Source organism: Parasteatoda tepidariorum, chromosome 2 (genome assembly GCF_043381705.1).
Source record: "Parasteatoda tepidariorum isolate YZ-2023 chromosome 2, CAS_Ptep_4.0, whole genome shotgun sequence".
Lineage (NCBI taxonomy): Eukaryota > Metazoa > Arthropoda > Arachnida > Araneae > Theridiidae > Parasteatoda > Parasteatoda tepidariorum.
This window is the reverse complement of record NC_092205.1, coordinates 86,872,317-86,886,331: the sequence shown is the minus strand read 5'-3', so window position 1 is coordinate 86,886,331 and position 14,015 is coordinate 86,872,317. Positions and strand designations below refer to the sequence as shown.

The 14,015-nt window shown below is 30.5% G+C and overlaps 1 protein-coding gene and 1 long non-coding RNA gene across 3 annotated transcripts in view; one reads left to right on the top strand and one right to left on the bottom strand.

The window, feature by feature from the left end:
• Positions 1–14,015, top strand: part of LOC139425029 (uncharacterized) — a 187,641-nt gene that overhangs the window by 509 nt on the left and 173,117 nt on the right. Inside the window, exon 1 of one of the 2 annotated variants that reach the window (XR_011636209.1) lies at positions 6–116. The exons of the other annotated variant lie outside the window; for it this stretch is intronic. This is a non-coding gene — a long non-coding RNA (uncharacterized lncRNA). Of the gene's footprint in view, positions 1–5; positions 117–14,015 lie in introns of those variants that run through there. 2 annotated transcript variants of the gene reach the window in all.
• The window catches only part of LOC107454068 (sodium/glucose cotransporter 4), a 33,674-nt gene continuing 21,813 nt past the window's right edge, over positions 2,155–14,015 (bottom strand). The window contains exons 6-15 of the mRNA XM_043053681.2: positions 13,665–13,770; positions 12,651–12,731; positions 11,970–12,190; positions 10,786–10,921; positions 9,759–9,866; positions 8,810–8,960; positions 7,639–7,807; positions 7,078–7,299; positions 5,631–5,877; positions 2,155–3,241 (exon numbers count right to left, since the gene is read on the bottom strand). Of these exons, the coding sequence (XP_042909615.1) occupies positions 3,027–3,241; positions 5,631–5,877; positions 7,078–7,299; positions 7,639–7,807; positions 8,810–8,960; positions 9,759–9,866; positions 10,786–10,921; positions 11,970–12,190; positions 12,651–12,731; positions 13,665–13,770 (1,656 nt within the window). The 3' untranslated portion in view covers positions 2,155–3,026. The remainder of the gene's footprint in view (positions 3,242–5,630; positions 5,878–7,077; positions 7,300–7,638; positions 7,808–8,809; positions 8,961–9,758; positions 9,867–10,785; positions 10,922–11,969; positions 12,191–12,650; positions 12,732–13,664; positions 13,771–14,015) is intronic.

The following is a 14,015-nucleotide window of genomic DNA, read 5'->3' as shown; positions in this document are numbered from 1 at the left end:
TGTGCTCAGATGGTTTAATTTAATTTTGAAATTATGGCAATGAGTTCATTCATGTTTGCAGTCGAAATTATTTTCTTCCTGTGCTCTCTAAATGGAAGGAATTCCAAATACGAAAAGTAAGTAATAAAACAGATATATATATATATATATATAGCACAAAAGGGATGAAAAGAGAAAGAAAAAACTTTTATTTAAAAAAATATTAAAAATCCGGAAAACAAAATGATGAAAATATATAATCTTGTCATCAGCTCACACGATTATATCGTCAAAAAAAAGTGCTTTCTAATGTATTAACCTAGCCAAAGCAAAATATATTAATACAATAGTATGAGGAGCACCTGAAAAAAAAATTTTTTTGAAACGAAAATAGAGCATGTACTATTTTCCTTTCAAAGTTTTATATATTCACTAACTTACTCATTTTTCAATTTTTCTCAAGAAATATTTAGAGAAAAGAGCATTTAGGCCAAGTGATTTCTCATACATATCAATTAAGTTTAAAGCTGTTTGATTCACCGGCAATAAATTACGAACGAAAAAAAGTGTTTTTGAAAACCCTATGCCAAAAAAAAAAGCGATGTGCTTGTAACTTGTGTCAATTACGTTGATTATTATACGCAATATCTGCACAAAATTTCGTAAACCTTGTGGAAATGTTAATTCGCAATCGGATCTTGGGCATTAGGTTTTAACTCTTATAAGAATATACATATTTTTTTCTGTTTATGTACAAATATTTTTCCGATGTGTTTTGGATATTCCTTCTCTAACATAAAGAGATATCCCATTTTGTTTTCATTTGCATAAGAAAGAATATCAAACATTTTCCTTTTTTAAATTTAATTAGCCACAATAAAGAAGGAACGTTGCAATGCAACATTAAAGACGTCTCTAGAGTAAGTGAATGACTGTTCGTATAGAAATCGCTGGTATTCGTCTCATACAACAACGCCCCCTATAGTTCATTGCGATCGCGAATATAATATAATGATAAACTATAATAAACTTAAATATGAACATTTTTATTAAAAAAAATTTCTTACTTGTGCTTTCTTACTATAACTGCAGAAATTCAATAAAATTAAACAAAATATTTAGGGTAATTTTTAATTATAAATAAAAATATCATTTTACAAGTTTAGAAAAATTCATTAAAAATTGAGCAAGATTATTTTATTTAAAGTAATTCTTTCATACTGCCGTTGCGCAGAAAACATTTAAAAAAAAATTTTCATAATTTTGTTTTGAATCGTATTTGGCAACTTATGAAACAACTTACGCACAAATATACCTGGTGACCCTTTTATTCCATTATCTCTAGGAGGCAGGTTCTGAGAAATTTTTACTCAAAACTATTAATTGAGATAATACTAAGATATAAATTGTTTTTCATTAACTTTAAGATAGTGTCTTGGAATATTAATATCGTTCACAAATATTTTGGAATTAATGACGTAAGTGAAAATGTAATATAATTTCTAAATTTGAAACATATTTATTACAAGAGCTATTGATGTCAAGATTAACTTGTTTTGTTTACAAAGCAATAAAGATAGCAATATAGAAATTTGGTGCATAAATTTGGTAATTAGAAATTTGGCAATTTTGTGCATAAAAATATAATTATTGAAAAAAAAATAAGCACGATGCTTTGTTTTATCTCCTAAATCACACTAACTTCAACACTTTGTATAGTATTTAAGTAGTACTACATGCTACTTATACTACTATTTAACTGCAGCACTTTTTGTACTTTTTTATTTCATAATTAAAATTCTTTTAATTATAAAATTGCGTTAGTGGAAGGCACTAAAAGAAAACTATGTATTGCAGAGATTTTCAAAAGCATATTTAAAATTATGTTTCTTAATCTTTCGACGACAAATAATCCTGTTGTTGATTCTAATTTTACTTGGATACGCTATGATCGACAGGCATTGAATTTTCAAATTAAGTCAAGAAGGCGCGCCTTTTGTTTGACAAGAGAGTACCGCTAAGGTATTGTGAGACTCAACTCAGAACACCCCGGACCGATGACAACATCACTCATTCTTGAGTATGCTTTTATCAATCTGAAGAAAAAGGACATTTTCTCAAAGAAATAATCACAATATATTCAAAATAAGTGAAAGTAAGATGATACAACTACAAAACATTTAAATATTAATATTTTATTGCTATAAATTTAATAAAATTTTCATATTTACAACATATATACAAAAAAAATGTAAACAAATATTTGTTTCATTTATCAACTGGTATGACCTATAAAACATACCAATATTCCAATTATTTCTAATTTTCAGAAATCATTGAGTTAGATATTAACTCATTTAGTTCAGCATTCTAAAAGACGTGTAACTCTTTATATAATACTGATAATAGTTTTTTATTTTATTAATTGTATTTTAAATTAACCATCAATAATTCAGTTTTATACGTATAAAATTAAATAATTGATGTTCATTACTAAAATACACACAGTAGCATATTAAAGTACTATGCTGAAACATTCAAAATGAGAGTGTCTAAATTCTACAATAAGCTCTTTTTTGTGATGAATCTTCAATTTCCCGAGCAGCATACTATCAAAACCCATACATTGTTGTACTCATATATTTTAAGAACATCCTTAAACTACAAAATCATTATCTCCAAACGAAAAGTATTTTCAAATACACACAAGTATTCAGTGGATATTACATCACATGATGGAACACATACCTATCACAAAATAATTTGTTTATATTTCTGTTTAAAAAAATAAATAAAATGCTGTCAAATTACGGAATGTGAAATGTGAAGAAGAAAATATTCTGATAAGATGGGTGTTGCAACATTATGGCTAATTACTGCAATTGATGTAAAATAATAAAAATTTTACGCCATGATTGAGGTTTTTTGGTTTGCCAGTCATGTTGTACCAAAAACACCACAGTTCGCAAGTCCTAACACTTCTTTTGGAGTCTGTAGAATCTGTGAAAAATATTTACATTACTTTAAAAAATATTTATTTTCTTTTTCTAAGCGTAGTATCCCCATATAAACGAACAGACAACTATAAGAAGTAAAGCATTGGCATTACAAATTCTTCTCCACAAAGGTTTTTCTTCGATTGCCTTAGCTGCCAGCCTAGCTTCTTCTTCGGCTGAAATTGTTTCTTCAGCTATCCCGTCGATTCCATCTTTGTTGATGCCACATATGAAATACAAAACTCTTTTCCATTGAAATTTTTGATCTGAAATCGAAGAAACAAATCGCTTTAATGCACGCATTTTGTTACCAAGATTCGGTTCCCAAATATAACTAGTAATACTTCATATAAACTGTAGGGGAGAGTGGGGTCAATTGTAACAGGGTACGATTGTAACAGAGCAAAAATTTCGAGTGTCCGGTTCTAGATTTGGTTCCTAGGTGGCGCACAAGGTGTATTTAATAAATCTACATGTACACCCCTGATGGCAACCATTTTTATGTACTTTTGAAAGAGTTACATCACAAAAGATATTTNAATTCTCTGAACTTAAAATCGTTCAATTATTATTTTGTTTTACCATATGACGTCGCTTTAAAAAGATAATTTACAGGCTATGCCTCAACCTTCATTGCCATGATCCTCTTCAAATATACACTTATTAATTCGTCTTAAATCCTTAAAATTAGATACATTTTATCACTTATTACTATTTATTTCATCATATATAACTTTTCTGCTAAGTTTCTAATAATTATCATTCGATTTACCATAATATGGGGGTTAAACGAAAAGCAAGTTTCCAATTCTCAAAGAATTCTTTCAACTGTTTAGTTTAGATCTTTCAAAGTTTTCATTCATAATTGAATGGTTTAAAATTTCATTAAATATTTTTAATACTTTTTCGCCCATTAATAAATTAAAAACATGAATAATTATGAAAAATCGAATATAATTTGGTTCAAACTATCTTTTGATAAACGATATTTATGAGTGTCTGAAAAATGTTTTGATCCCTTTACATACTTATAGAGAGGCAACGAATTACGTAGAATATAAGACTAACATTAGTAGTTTTCAAGCTTTCGACAATCCTTTGGCTTAATTATAAGGACCATATTTTACTGATTGAGGTAATCTTCTATATTTTAAAGGTCACGAATCCAACGAACCCAAATTCGTTTGATAAATATGTATACTCATTTATAAAGAGGACTTTCTAGTGTCTGAATTCGTAACTTAAAATATCGTCTACACAAAATAAGTTGCATAATTAAGAGGCCCTTCCTCTCCCGATCGAATTCAACTATCGAAGGGATGGGGACGAGAAGGAAAAATTCTAAATATATCTAATCTAAATATTTTAAGTATTCTAAATATCCTTTTTATTTATTTTTCACACCTAAACTAATGATGGATATTAACTCTATTTGGTAGTATCTTTCGATACGTGTAAAATACAGGGCCCCCTCACAATCACAATATAAAGCGTGCGGTATTTTTAAATTCTCTATTATTGTTTTGTAACAATATTATGCCAATACAATTTTACAATAAGCAGTGTTTCATACGTAGCTTAGTAGTATAGTATACGTAGGTTAGTGTTTTTAGATTTTTGATAAATATCTTTGTTTTTATACAATTAACGTTAAAAAAATTTTTAATGTCATCCAATACTTTCCTTCCTGTATAAAATTAGACATAATGAACTATATTCCAATTCATCCGTTTAAACTGAAAAAAAAATTAAAAAAAATTAACAACTGAAAAACGTTTAGTTTTAAATTACTTTCTCAAAACCACAGATCGCATCATTTTATTGCTTTAAAGTTTTGAAGAAAAATAGAAGTTCTAAAAATTATCAAGCTCTATTTCTTCTCAACTAATAAAGTGATTCTTTTATTTTCTACCTATTTTGAAAGATATTGTCAATCTAATAATACTATATCATCAAAAGTTTGTTACGTACAAAAAAATATCAAGGAAGCGCAAATAAAAAATTTGATCTAAAATCCAAGCTGTCTTGGTTAGAGGCCTCTTAGTACAGGAGTTAGTAGATAATCTTTTTACTTGTCTAACCGGGGGGAGGGCATTCTAGGACTCAATCTTAATGATCGAGGGGGTGATTTTAAATATGCTAATTAATTAGCGCAGACGATATTTTAAGTTACGATAGTAGATACAAAAATGTACTTTCTCAGAATAAACCCTACCATTTTTTGACAGGTGGAATGTGGGAAATTAGGTCTTAATAGTTTGGCCAGGAAGGAGATCCAAAGTTTGGACCTCTTAATGTTAATTTTATGACATTTGGAATATGACTTGTTTAAAATTCGATTTTTCAGCTACTATTTGACAGATTTCGCACAAATTTTGTATTTTGCCATGTAAAACAATATTCTTTAAAGTGATGTAAAAAAAACTTATACCTTACAATTCAAAAATTTTTATAATATTAATAAATCTTTTATTTAATAATTATTATAATTAATGTAATTATAACTATTATAATATATTATAACACTTATTGTAATATATTATAATACTTATTATAATATATTATAATACTTATTATAATATATTAATATAATTATAATTATTATACAAATAGATTAAAAATCAAATCTCTATAAAGAATGATTTGTGAACTTACCGTCAGAGGATGCAGGATTTGAAGCTTCTACTTCTTTAAATTTTAAAACTGACTCTTGTTTTGTAATTGTAACTGCCACGTCCTCAAGGTTCAAGTCGTTATTGAATTTCTCATCGTTATATCTGTCGTCAAAGGCTGTATTTATTTCGCCGAGCTCTGCTCCCTTATCATTCGAAATGATCGTCTTCTTTGTTATATCCACCCGAACATCTTCACTGCGGCGATTCCAAAACAACAGTCTGTGTAACTGGAGGAAAAGAGTGAAATATCTTAAAGTGTAAGAAATTATTTATAACAACATATTGCAACACGGGAACAGCGCTTGGAACTCCTATATCGTTAGTTATACAGGGTAATTAACAGCTATTATATTAATTAATAATATTAATTGATTACATTAATTAGTTATAATAATTAATTATAGATTAATTATGTTAGTGTTTTACTATATAATTTTTAATTTATTGGATTACCAGGGAGGCGCTATAGTGGACTCTCTGACCCCAGTGCACTCTCTGACCATAAAACAAAAGATAGGGAAATAGATAATTTTAATTACAAATAATAATGTGAAATCTTCCCTAAAAATTTACAATAAGTTACGTATTTCATGGAGTCTAGGTCTAAAGCAAAAGCTTATTTCAAAACTACAGTAAATTCATGTTGGTATAATAAGTCAAGTAAAAAGAAAATGAATCGTAATACGCAATTTTTTTTACAGGGAGGAAGATGCAAAGAAGTTCGAAATGATTTGAAAATGCATCAAAATTGTCTCAAAACCAAGAAATTAAAATTTTTCTTTATTTTTTTTACCGGGTTGAGAGTTGAAATTACCCTTTATAAAGTTTTCGTTAATAAAACTCTTGAAAATTGCGTGAATTTTTTTATTTTTTAGAACTAATGAATTAAAGCAGGCATATTTAAAACAAATTTAATTTTTATAAAACTTTGAGCAAAACTTAAGGTCACGACTTTATTGTCTATCTCACTTTTTATAATATACATTTAAACTTTTATGTGGTGGTAAATAAAAATTCTTTCAATTCTAATTAATTATAATATCAATACGTTATTTTTTGCAATGGCAAGGAAAAATATTTTCTGAATCTACAAAAATTCTGCAGTGGTTCGGGGGCTCGTTCTTACTATTGCATCGAAAGTCCAAGAACTAAGACTTTTGCGGGCTAAGTCTGGGTCCTTCAGACTCAACTAAGGAGACACTGTGGCTTGTAGACAAAAAAATGTAGAGTAAAGGTATTGAGTAGTGAAACCTTTCATTGTGGTTTTGAAAAGTAAAATTTTAATTAAACGTAAACCATTTATTAAAAGTTTCCCCTGCTTTTTGAAAGAATTAAAAAAAATAGCGTTTAAAAGTACAATAGTTTTACTTAAATCTATTTTCAGTATCAAAAGTAACAAAAAAATAATGTTGAAAATCAATTCTTACGTGTTTCTTGGCGATTGGTTGTGTTAAGTAGGACACTGTAAATGTGACGATGCAGGTGATGAAAAACAAAATTATTCCAAAATGAAGATAGTGTACTTTGGTAATGATATCAGGACGTGGATCTGGCAACTTAGAAGCGCAACTGGGAACCGAATAAGAGAATTCCCAAATAAACCTGATCATGCCAACAATAAGTCCAACCATCAAGCCCCAGAAAGCACCCTAAAAACAATGTTTCAATGATAAATAAACAATATGCTTAAATTTTCAATTAATGATTTCCATGCTTAATTATCTACAGACAATTGAATATACTTGTGACGTTATTGAAAAGGTAAATCATTGTCGAATTTAGGAACCAATCAAGTTTGTCACACACGTGTGACGTCACTTTATCCAATTAAGTCACTAAAGGCAATCAATAGAGGTATCCAATTAAATCACTGATTTAAATCACATGGTTAGGTACAATACAGATAAATAAAAATATTTTTTCTAATTTATTAAAATTCATGAAATTTATTTACTTATTAAAAAACATCTTGCAAAAGTGACCATTACCTGCTCGTTGACTCTTTTAAATATGATGGCTAGTATATAAACAGCGCAGACAGGTGGAGCTAAAAATGAAGTGACACTCTGAATGTAGTGGAAGAGTTGACTGTTCTGTGCAGCTTGAACAATCGGTATCCACACTATGCTCACCACAATCAAGAAGACCACAAACAGCCTAAAAATAAAATAAAATCATCTCACGTCTTAAATAAAACCTTTATATATCCGCAAATAAAACGACTATTCTATTTTTTATTAATTTATTCTTATTATTGATAATTATTCAATACTCGAGCACACTAGTGGAGATTCGAATTCTTTGATTTAATAGAAAAGAGCGAGACTATAGAATTTTTTGAGTCTAAGTCTGAAATTTAATATCTCAGATAAAAGCGTTAATTCTTAAACGGTATAGTAATAAAATAAATTGACTGGTCGTTAGACACAGTTCCCAGAAGAACAACTAAGTCAAGCTTTACTCGCAATTCTCATTGAGCGGATGGGTGATCAGTTTGAGAACGGACCAAGGGTGTGCGGTATTGATCTCATTAGATTTTTCTACCGTAAAGATCTTGACTTAAAATTCAGGTCATCGGGTTACCAAAGCTGGGGAGTCACCCTCTTTGCAGAGGTGTCAAAATTGTGTTGACATGTCTTCGGATCATCTTCAGGGATGTCTCGGTATTTTTCCTTTCAAATTTTGAACCTCGGGGATGTTTACTAGTTGGTCTTCAGGGGTATTTGACAGTCGCCAATATCCCATTGTGTAGCTCTAGTGGAGTGTAAAAAGAGTACTATTATTGTTTATATAATTTAAACATTATTGTTACATAAAATCGAAAATTGTACTTGTGCCTAGTTAGAAAACTACTTCGGGAGAAGGGGTAAGGAAATCAGTTTAAACTAAATGCTTCATCTTTTTTTCGTTTTCCATGTATTGTAATATAAATTCCAATTTTAATTTTATTTGCGGATGATTTTTCCGTGAAAATAAAATAAACATAATTTTTTTTTTTTAAATTTTGTCAAAACTTATAAACATCTACGCATGATTAATAATTCTAATATGCATATAAGCGAATCATTTATAATTTGGTGATAGTTAAAATTTATCGACTTATTACTATTTTTCAAAAAGGCATTTATTTTTAGTAATTATGAAATAATTTCTACTGACCTTCCAACGATGAGGAGTTCAGTGTCAGAAGCATTTTTTCGAATTCTTTTCCAGATGTCTATGGTAAAAATGGTGGAACTGCTATTAAAAATGGAAGTCAGAGAACTCATGAGAGCTGCTAGCATGACGGATATCATAAGGCCTCGAGCACCTGCATGAAAGAACGAAATGCTTATTTACTGCCAAAGTACGTGGGTCATTTGTATAAAATTTCAATTGTGGCGGCTTAGAAAAGAAATATAAACGATAGAGTGAAGACCAAATGATATAAGTACAAACATGGTAACTTTTTAACGTGAAAAGTCTAAGCATTTGTAATATGGGTAAAAAAATTTTTAAAATATTATCTTTCAAAAGCGTTTGAGGCTTCTCAGTGGAAGCTTTGGCTTATAAACCAAAAGGGGCAACCTCTTTTATCATGAACATAGTTCACTTCTCTACGAGTCATGTGAGATGGGCCTAAATATCGGTTTCAAGATTTTTGTTGGTCTGGAAGGTATAATTTAAAGATATGGGATGCAGAATTTAAAGCCGTTTATAAAATGGAAAGATTAATTCTTACCACTGGGATTGCTTCTCATTGGTTTGATGTAGAGACCATGATGGTCATGATGTAGGTCCATCATAACCATCTAATATCACAGGAGACAATTTTTTTCCTTCAAAGTCTTGGATATCTGTTGTTGAAGAGTTCGATAAAAATAAATCTCTGGTAGCCTTTTTAAGTTTTAAGACTATGTATTATGTTAAAATATTTAAGTTTAAATTTCGAGTTTTTAAAAGAAATGTATTGTTTGGTAGTTTCAGAAACGAATATTTACCTTTTAAAACAAAAACCATTTTTTTTAAAGTTAGAATATCATTTTCCAAAATAAATCTGATGATTATTATTAAAATTATTCTACGGTTTTCTTCTTCATTTTGAATAGGAGTATATATATAAGTTTACCTGCCGGCATCAATTCCAAAACAAGTTTTGGATAGGCTATATTTGTGCAGCCGAGTTCACTACCGCAGATATCTTTGCATTTTTCTGGATTGGAACATGCCACTTCATCTGAAATAAAAGTATAATTAATTCAAAGTTTAAGATTTTTTTACATTTTAGAGGCCCACCTAACATAGAGAGTTATAGAATAATCGTTATTGAGCTTAAGAAGTAATAAAATATAAAAAATAAGTCTGAATTTTTAAGTTAAGAATAAATATTAAACTATCTTATTTTAGAAACTACAAGGAGCTATTGCTTATAACCTTCAGAAACTGTTAATACAATTTCAGATCTCTTTGCGATCTAAGCACCTTCGTCTGCCTTATTTTTGCTTAATATTCTAACTTTATCCTTAAATATCTATTTTACTTTACAATAATCGTTAGTTCAGTCTCCCTTTGCATATTTTATTTCTCCAGAAATAATTCGGACTTTAAATAAAGTTGTATCACCTTTGCTCATTTTCATACATAAGAATGCATGTTCGCAAAAGAAAAAAAATCATAATTCTTCTGTTAATATTTATCACCAAACGTAAAACTCAAAAACAGCACACAAAAAATTCCGCTAAGAGATAAAATAAAAAAATAAAAAACTAACGACATTATTAATGACATTCCGATATCAGAATATTGCTTGGATATTTCTCTAAAAAATCAAATTACTCCAAAGCATATTCATCACTTAAAATAGTATTTCATCAAATAATTTTCGAGTTTTAAGTGTAAGAAGAGAGCTGGGCGAAAATTTTATGAAGCAGCAGTAGTTTCTTATTTTCAAAAAAGAAAGATTTTAGCTTTTAAAATATACAATTCGTTAGATTCAATTAATAATTTGTTGAATGTTCAAAAGTTTCCATGAGCATTTTTCTCTGAAATAAGAAAGAAATAATTATGTTTTTCTTCAAGTTTTATTAAAATTTCTAAAGGAAATAGAGTATAAATAGCGTGCGAGTGCTAGAGGTAGTTTGTGGCTGCCTACTTACTTGGAAACAAAATTCTGGCAGCCATTCCAGGAAAAATCAAGAGGAATAGAGGCAGAAGTTTCAAATATCCAGCCAAAATGCATCCGGCTTTGGCATGTGAGAGATTTTTTGCAGATAAAGCTCTCTGAACTATGACCTAAACGAAAAATCACTATAGGCAACCAGAACATATTAATGGTTTAAACATTTGTATAAAAGTTTGATAGTCTCATGATGATTCGTTTCAGATCAGATTAAATAAATGAGGAAATTATATTTAAATTGGTATTTCACTTCTACTTGGGAAAGTTATCCTCGGAAAGAATAAAAGTTGGTAGGCATGGTAAAGTACTAATAAACGCATTCCTGCCTACAGAAGAGTCTTAGCATTGCGCCTTAGCTGCGCATCTGGTCCACGAAGCTGCCCCTATCCAATTCATCGTGAATTTGAGCACTGTTTGTATTAGATCATTGTGCTTGGCAGGTAGTGGGTTTGCTGCCTACAGAAGAGATCCCAACTTGTTCCGCTCTGAGAGAATTCTTTTTAGTGGTAGCAAAATTCGTGTTTCAATGTATGATTCTTGTTTTCATAAATCATTTGATCTCAAGTTGTGTTACACACCTCTCTGTCTAAGGGAATCAGAAATTCATCGATAACACCAATTTGTGTCTTTCGTTATGAGCTTTTCCAAGTTTTGCCAAAACCGACCAAAAATCTAACAATTTTGGTTTTTAAATATCTGCCACTTACCACTTCTTAAAGTTTTTGCACTAAGCTAAGCAGTTGGCATCGTAGCTACTGTCACAAAACCTCCAAAGTAGTGATGTAAAAAAGTAACTTTATCAAAAAAACTGGTGGTGCATTTACGCTTAGATACCTCCATTCTAGTGTTGACCATCACTTTAGTTCTGAAATATCACAATTAATTGATATCTAATCTAAACATAAATATTTATATTCCCGTGAACCTGAATGGCTTGTTTTCCGGAGAGGTTGACACTGAAAAGGAGTGGACTCACGCTCTACAGACCGTTGTACCGATATTCAAAGCGATGCCAGATTTTAAAAATTTATGGAATAAAGTATCTCGATAATGTGACAGTTTCAGATGTTGAAGGCCCTCGTGTAGTTCATTTAAAATTCACTGTGATAGCATACTATTCCGGAAAGAGGCATAATTAAACCATACCTAATGCACACTTACTTGATCAGAACACCAATACCAGATGGCGCTTATGGTAAGTCCGAATATCATTCCGGTCATAGGCAGATCAGGATCGCTTGGGGACCTCAACAAACTCATGTAATTGTCAGGAATAGCGCTGCAGGACTTATTGTTGACTCCAAATCCCAAGTACGTATCATTGATTGGAACATCTTTGAAGTCTTGTATCAAATTGGAATACCCGCCAACTTTTATAAAACCTGAAAAAATGTTTAAAAAAATGAGTAATAGTTTTGACTTGCATTATGTTTTATTCTCATCAACAAAAGCTGTAAGACATAGATCCAGTGTATCGCATTCAAATTAGCAATTGGTGTGCAGAAAGAAACTGCAGCTACTTTCAACTTATCTGAAACTCTCGTCTATGCTAAACATTCAGCTTTGTTTAATACTTGTTTACAATTAAGCTACGGATACTTTAGATAGACCATATTCAACATTATTATTAGATGTAATTATAATCATCCTATAAATTTATTTAATATTAACCTATCATGTTTAATATTAACCTATTATGTTTAATATTAACCTATTATGTTTAATATTTACTGTTCACGAGTACTTTTGACTTGCTTTTATGCTATATTTAAGTCTTAATATCCTGTGAACCAATATTGAACATATTTTTTAAAGAATCAAAATGTAGAGGTAAACACTTACTCATTATAGACAAGGCAAGGGCTCCAACAACCATGAGAATAGTTTGTGCGAAATCCGTCCAAATAACAGCTGTTAATCCACCTGTAATAAAACAAATTATTGCTAATCACTTATTGATCTTGTCATCTTCTTTTAAGCAACTAAATGACAAAGATTTAAATTTGTGATGCGCATGTTCCAATGTTCATATATATTTTAATCTCACAACGCTATTAACCTAAAATGTATGCATGTAGTGGTTATAAAATTAATAAAAATTTTCATGAATCACAAATTTATTAAATCAAAAATTAACCAATAAGGGAAATTTAGTACCACTTTAAAATATTAAAAAGAAATCTCCCACCTCAACAGGGGCTGAAGAAGTTGACAATTTTGCACATTAATTTTGAACTTATATGCAAGTTTAAAGGTCCCGCAGTGGACTGATCGTTAAGACACGGTTCCCAGCAGATCACCGAAGTCAAGCATCACTGGCTACGGTCACTGTGCGGGTAGGTGACCACTTGGATCAGTCTGCGTAGGGACCGAGGGTGTGCGGTAATGGTCCTCGTTAAACTGTGCTACCGTAAAGTGCTCGACTTCGCGCGCAGGTCGTCGGGCTACCGAAGCGGGGGTGCCATCCCTTCCGCAGAGGATCAAAATTGTGATGGCATGTCTTCGGATCATCCTTCGGGATGTTTCCCAGACCGTCGCCAATAGCCCACTGTGCAGCTCCAGTGCGACGTAAATTAACAACAACAACAGCAAGTTTAAAGACAATTCTGTACAGTTTTTAAATATTGCTTATTTCCAAACGTGACCATGAAATTAAATTTTTAAATTTGATATGATCTCATGAACTAAAGATTTGCAGTCAACTAATATTATGTTACAGTTAACTTTTTAATCTACATATTAACAGAGCATGGTCTTTGAGAAATGATTAAATTCATTATTAATCCTAATGGGAATAAGTGTCTTATCTAAAAATAAAGTGTTAGAGGTAGATGTGGCAATGTAAAATAGACTTACCTGTGACCGTGAATATGCCTGCTATGGCAAGAAGAGATAAAACAGATCCATAGAGATCGAGCTTAATTGATTGGTTAATGAAAATAGCACCTGCATACAGATCTGCCTGAAAGAAATATTAAACACATGAATAACAAGCATTTTCTTTGCTTATTTTACTCCTCCCGACAACCAGCTAGAAGTTGAATGGTTTTACTACCAGTTTTTCCGCTTTTCCGTCTTACATTAATATTCAACCATAGATCAGAATGACTAGCTACAAAAATTTATCTTCAAACTATATTGGAGTGCTGGGAAACTTATGGATTGAAGAAAGATGCCTGCTGCGTTTTCACTTTTTTGCTTTACTGG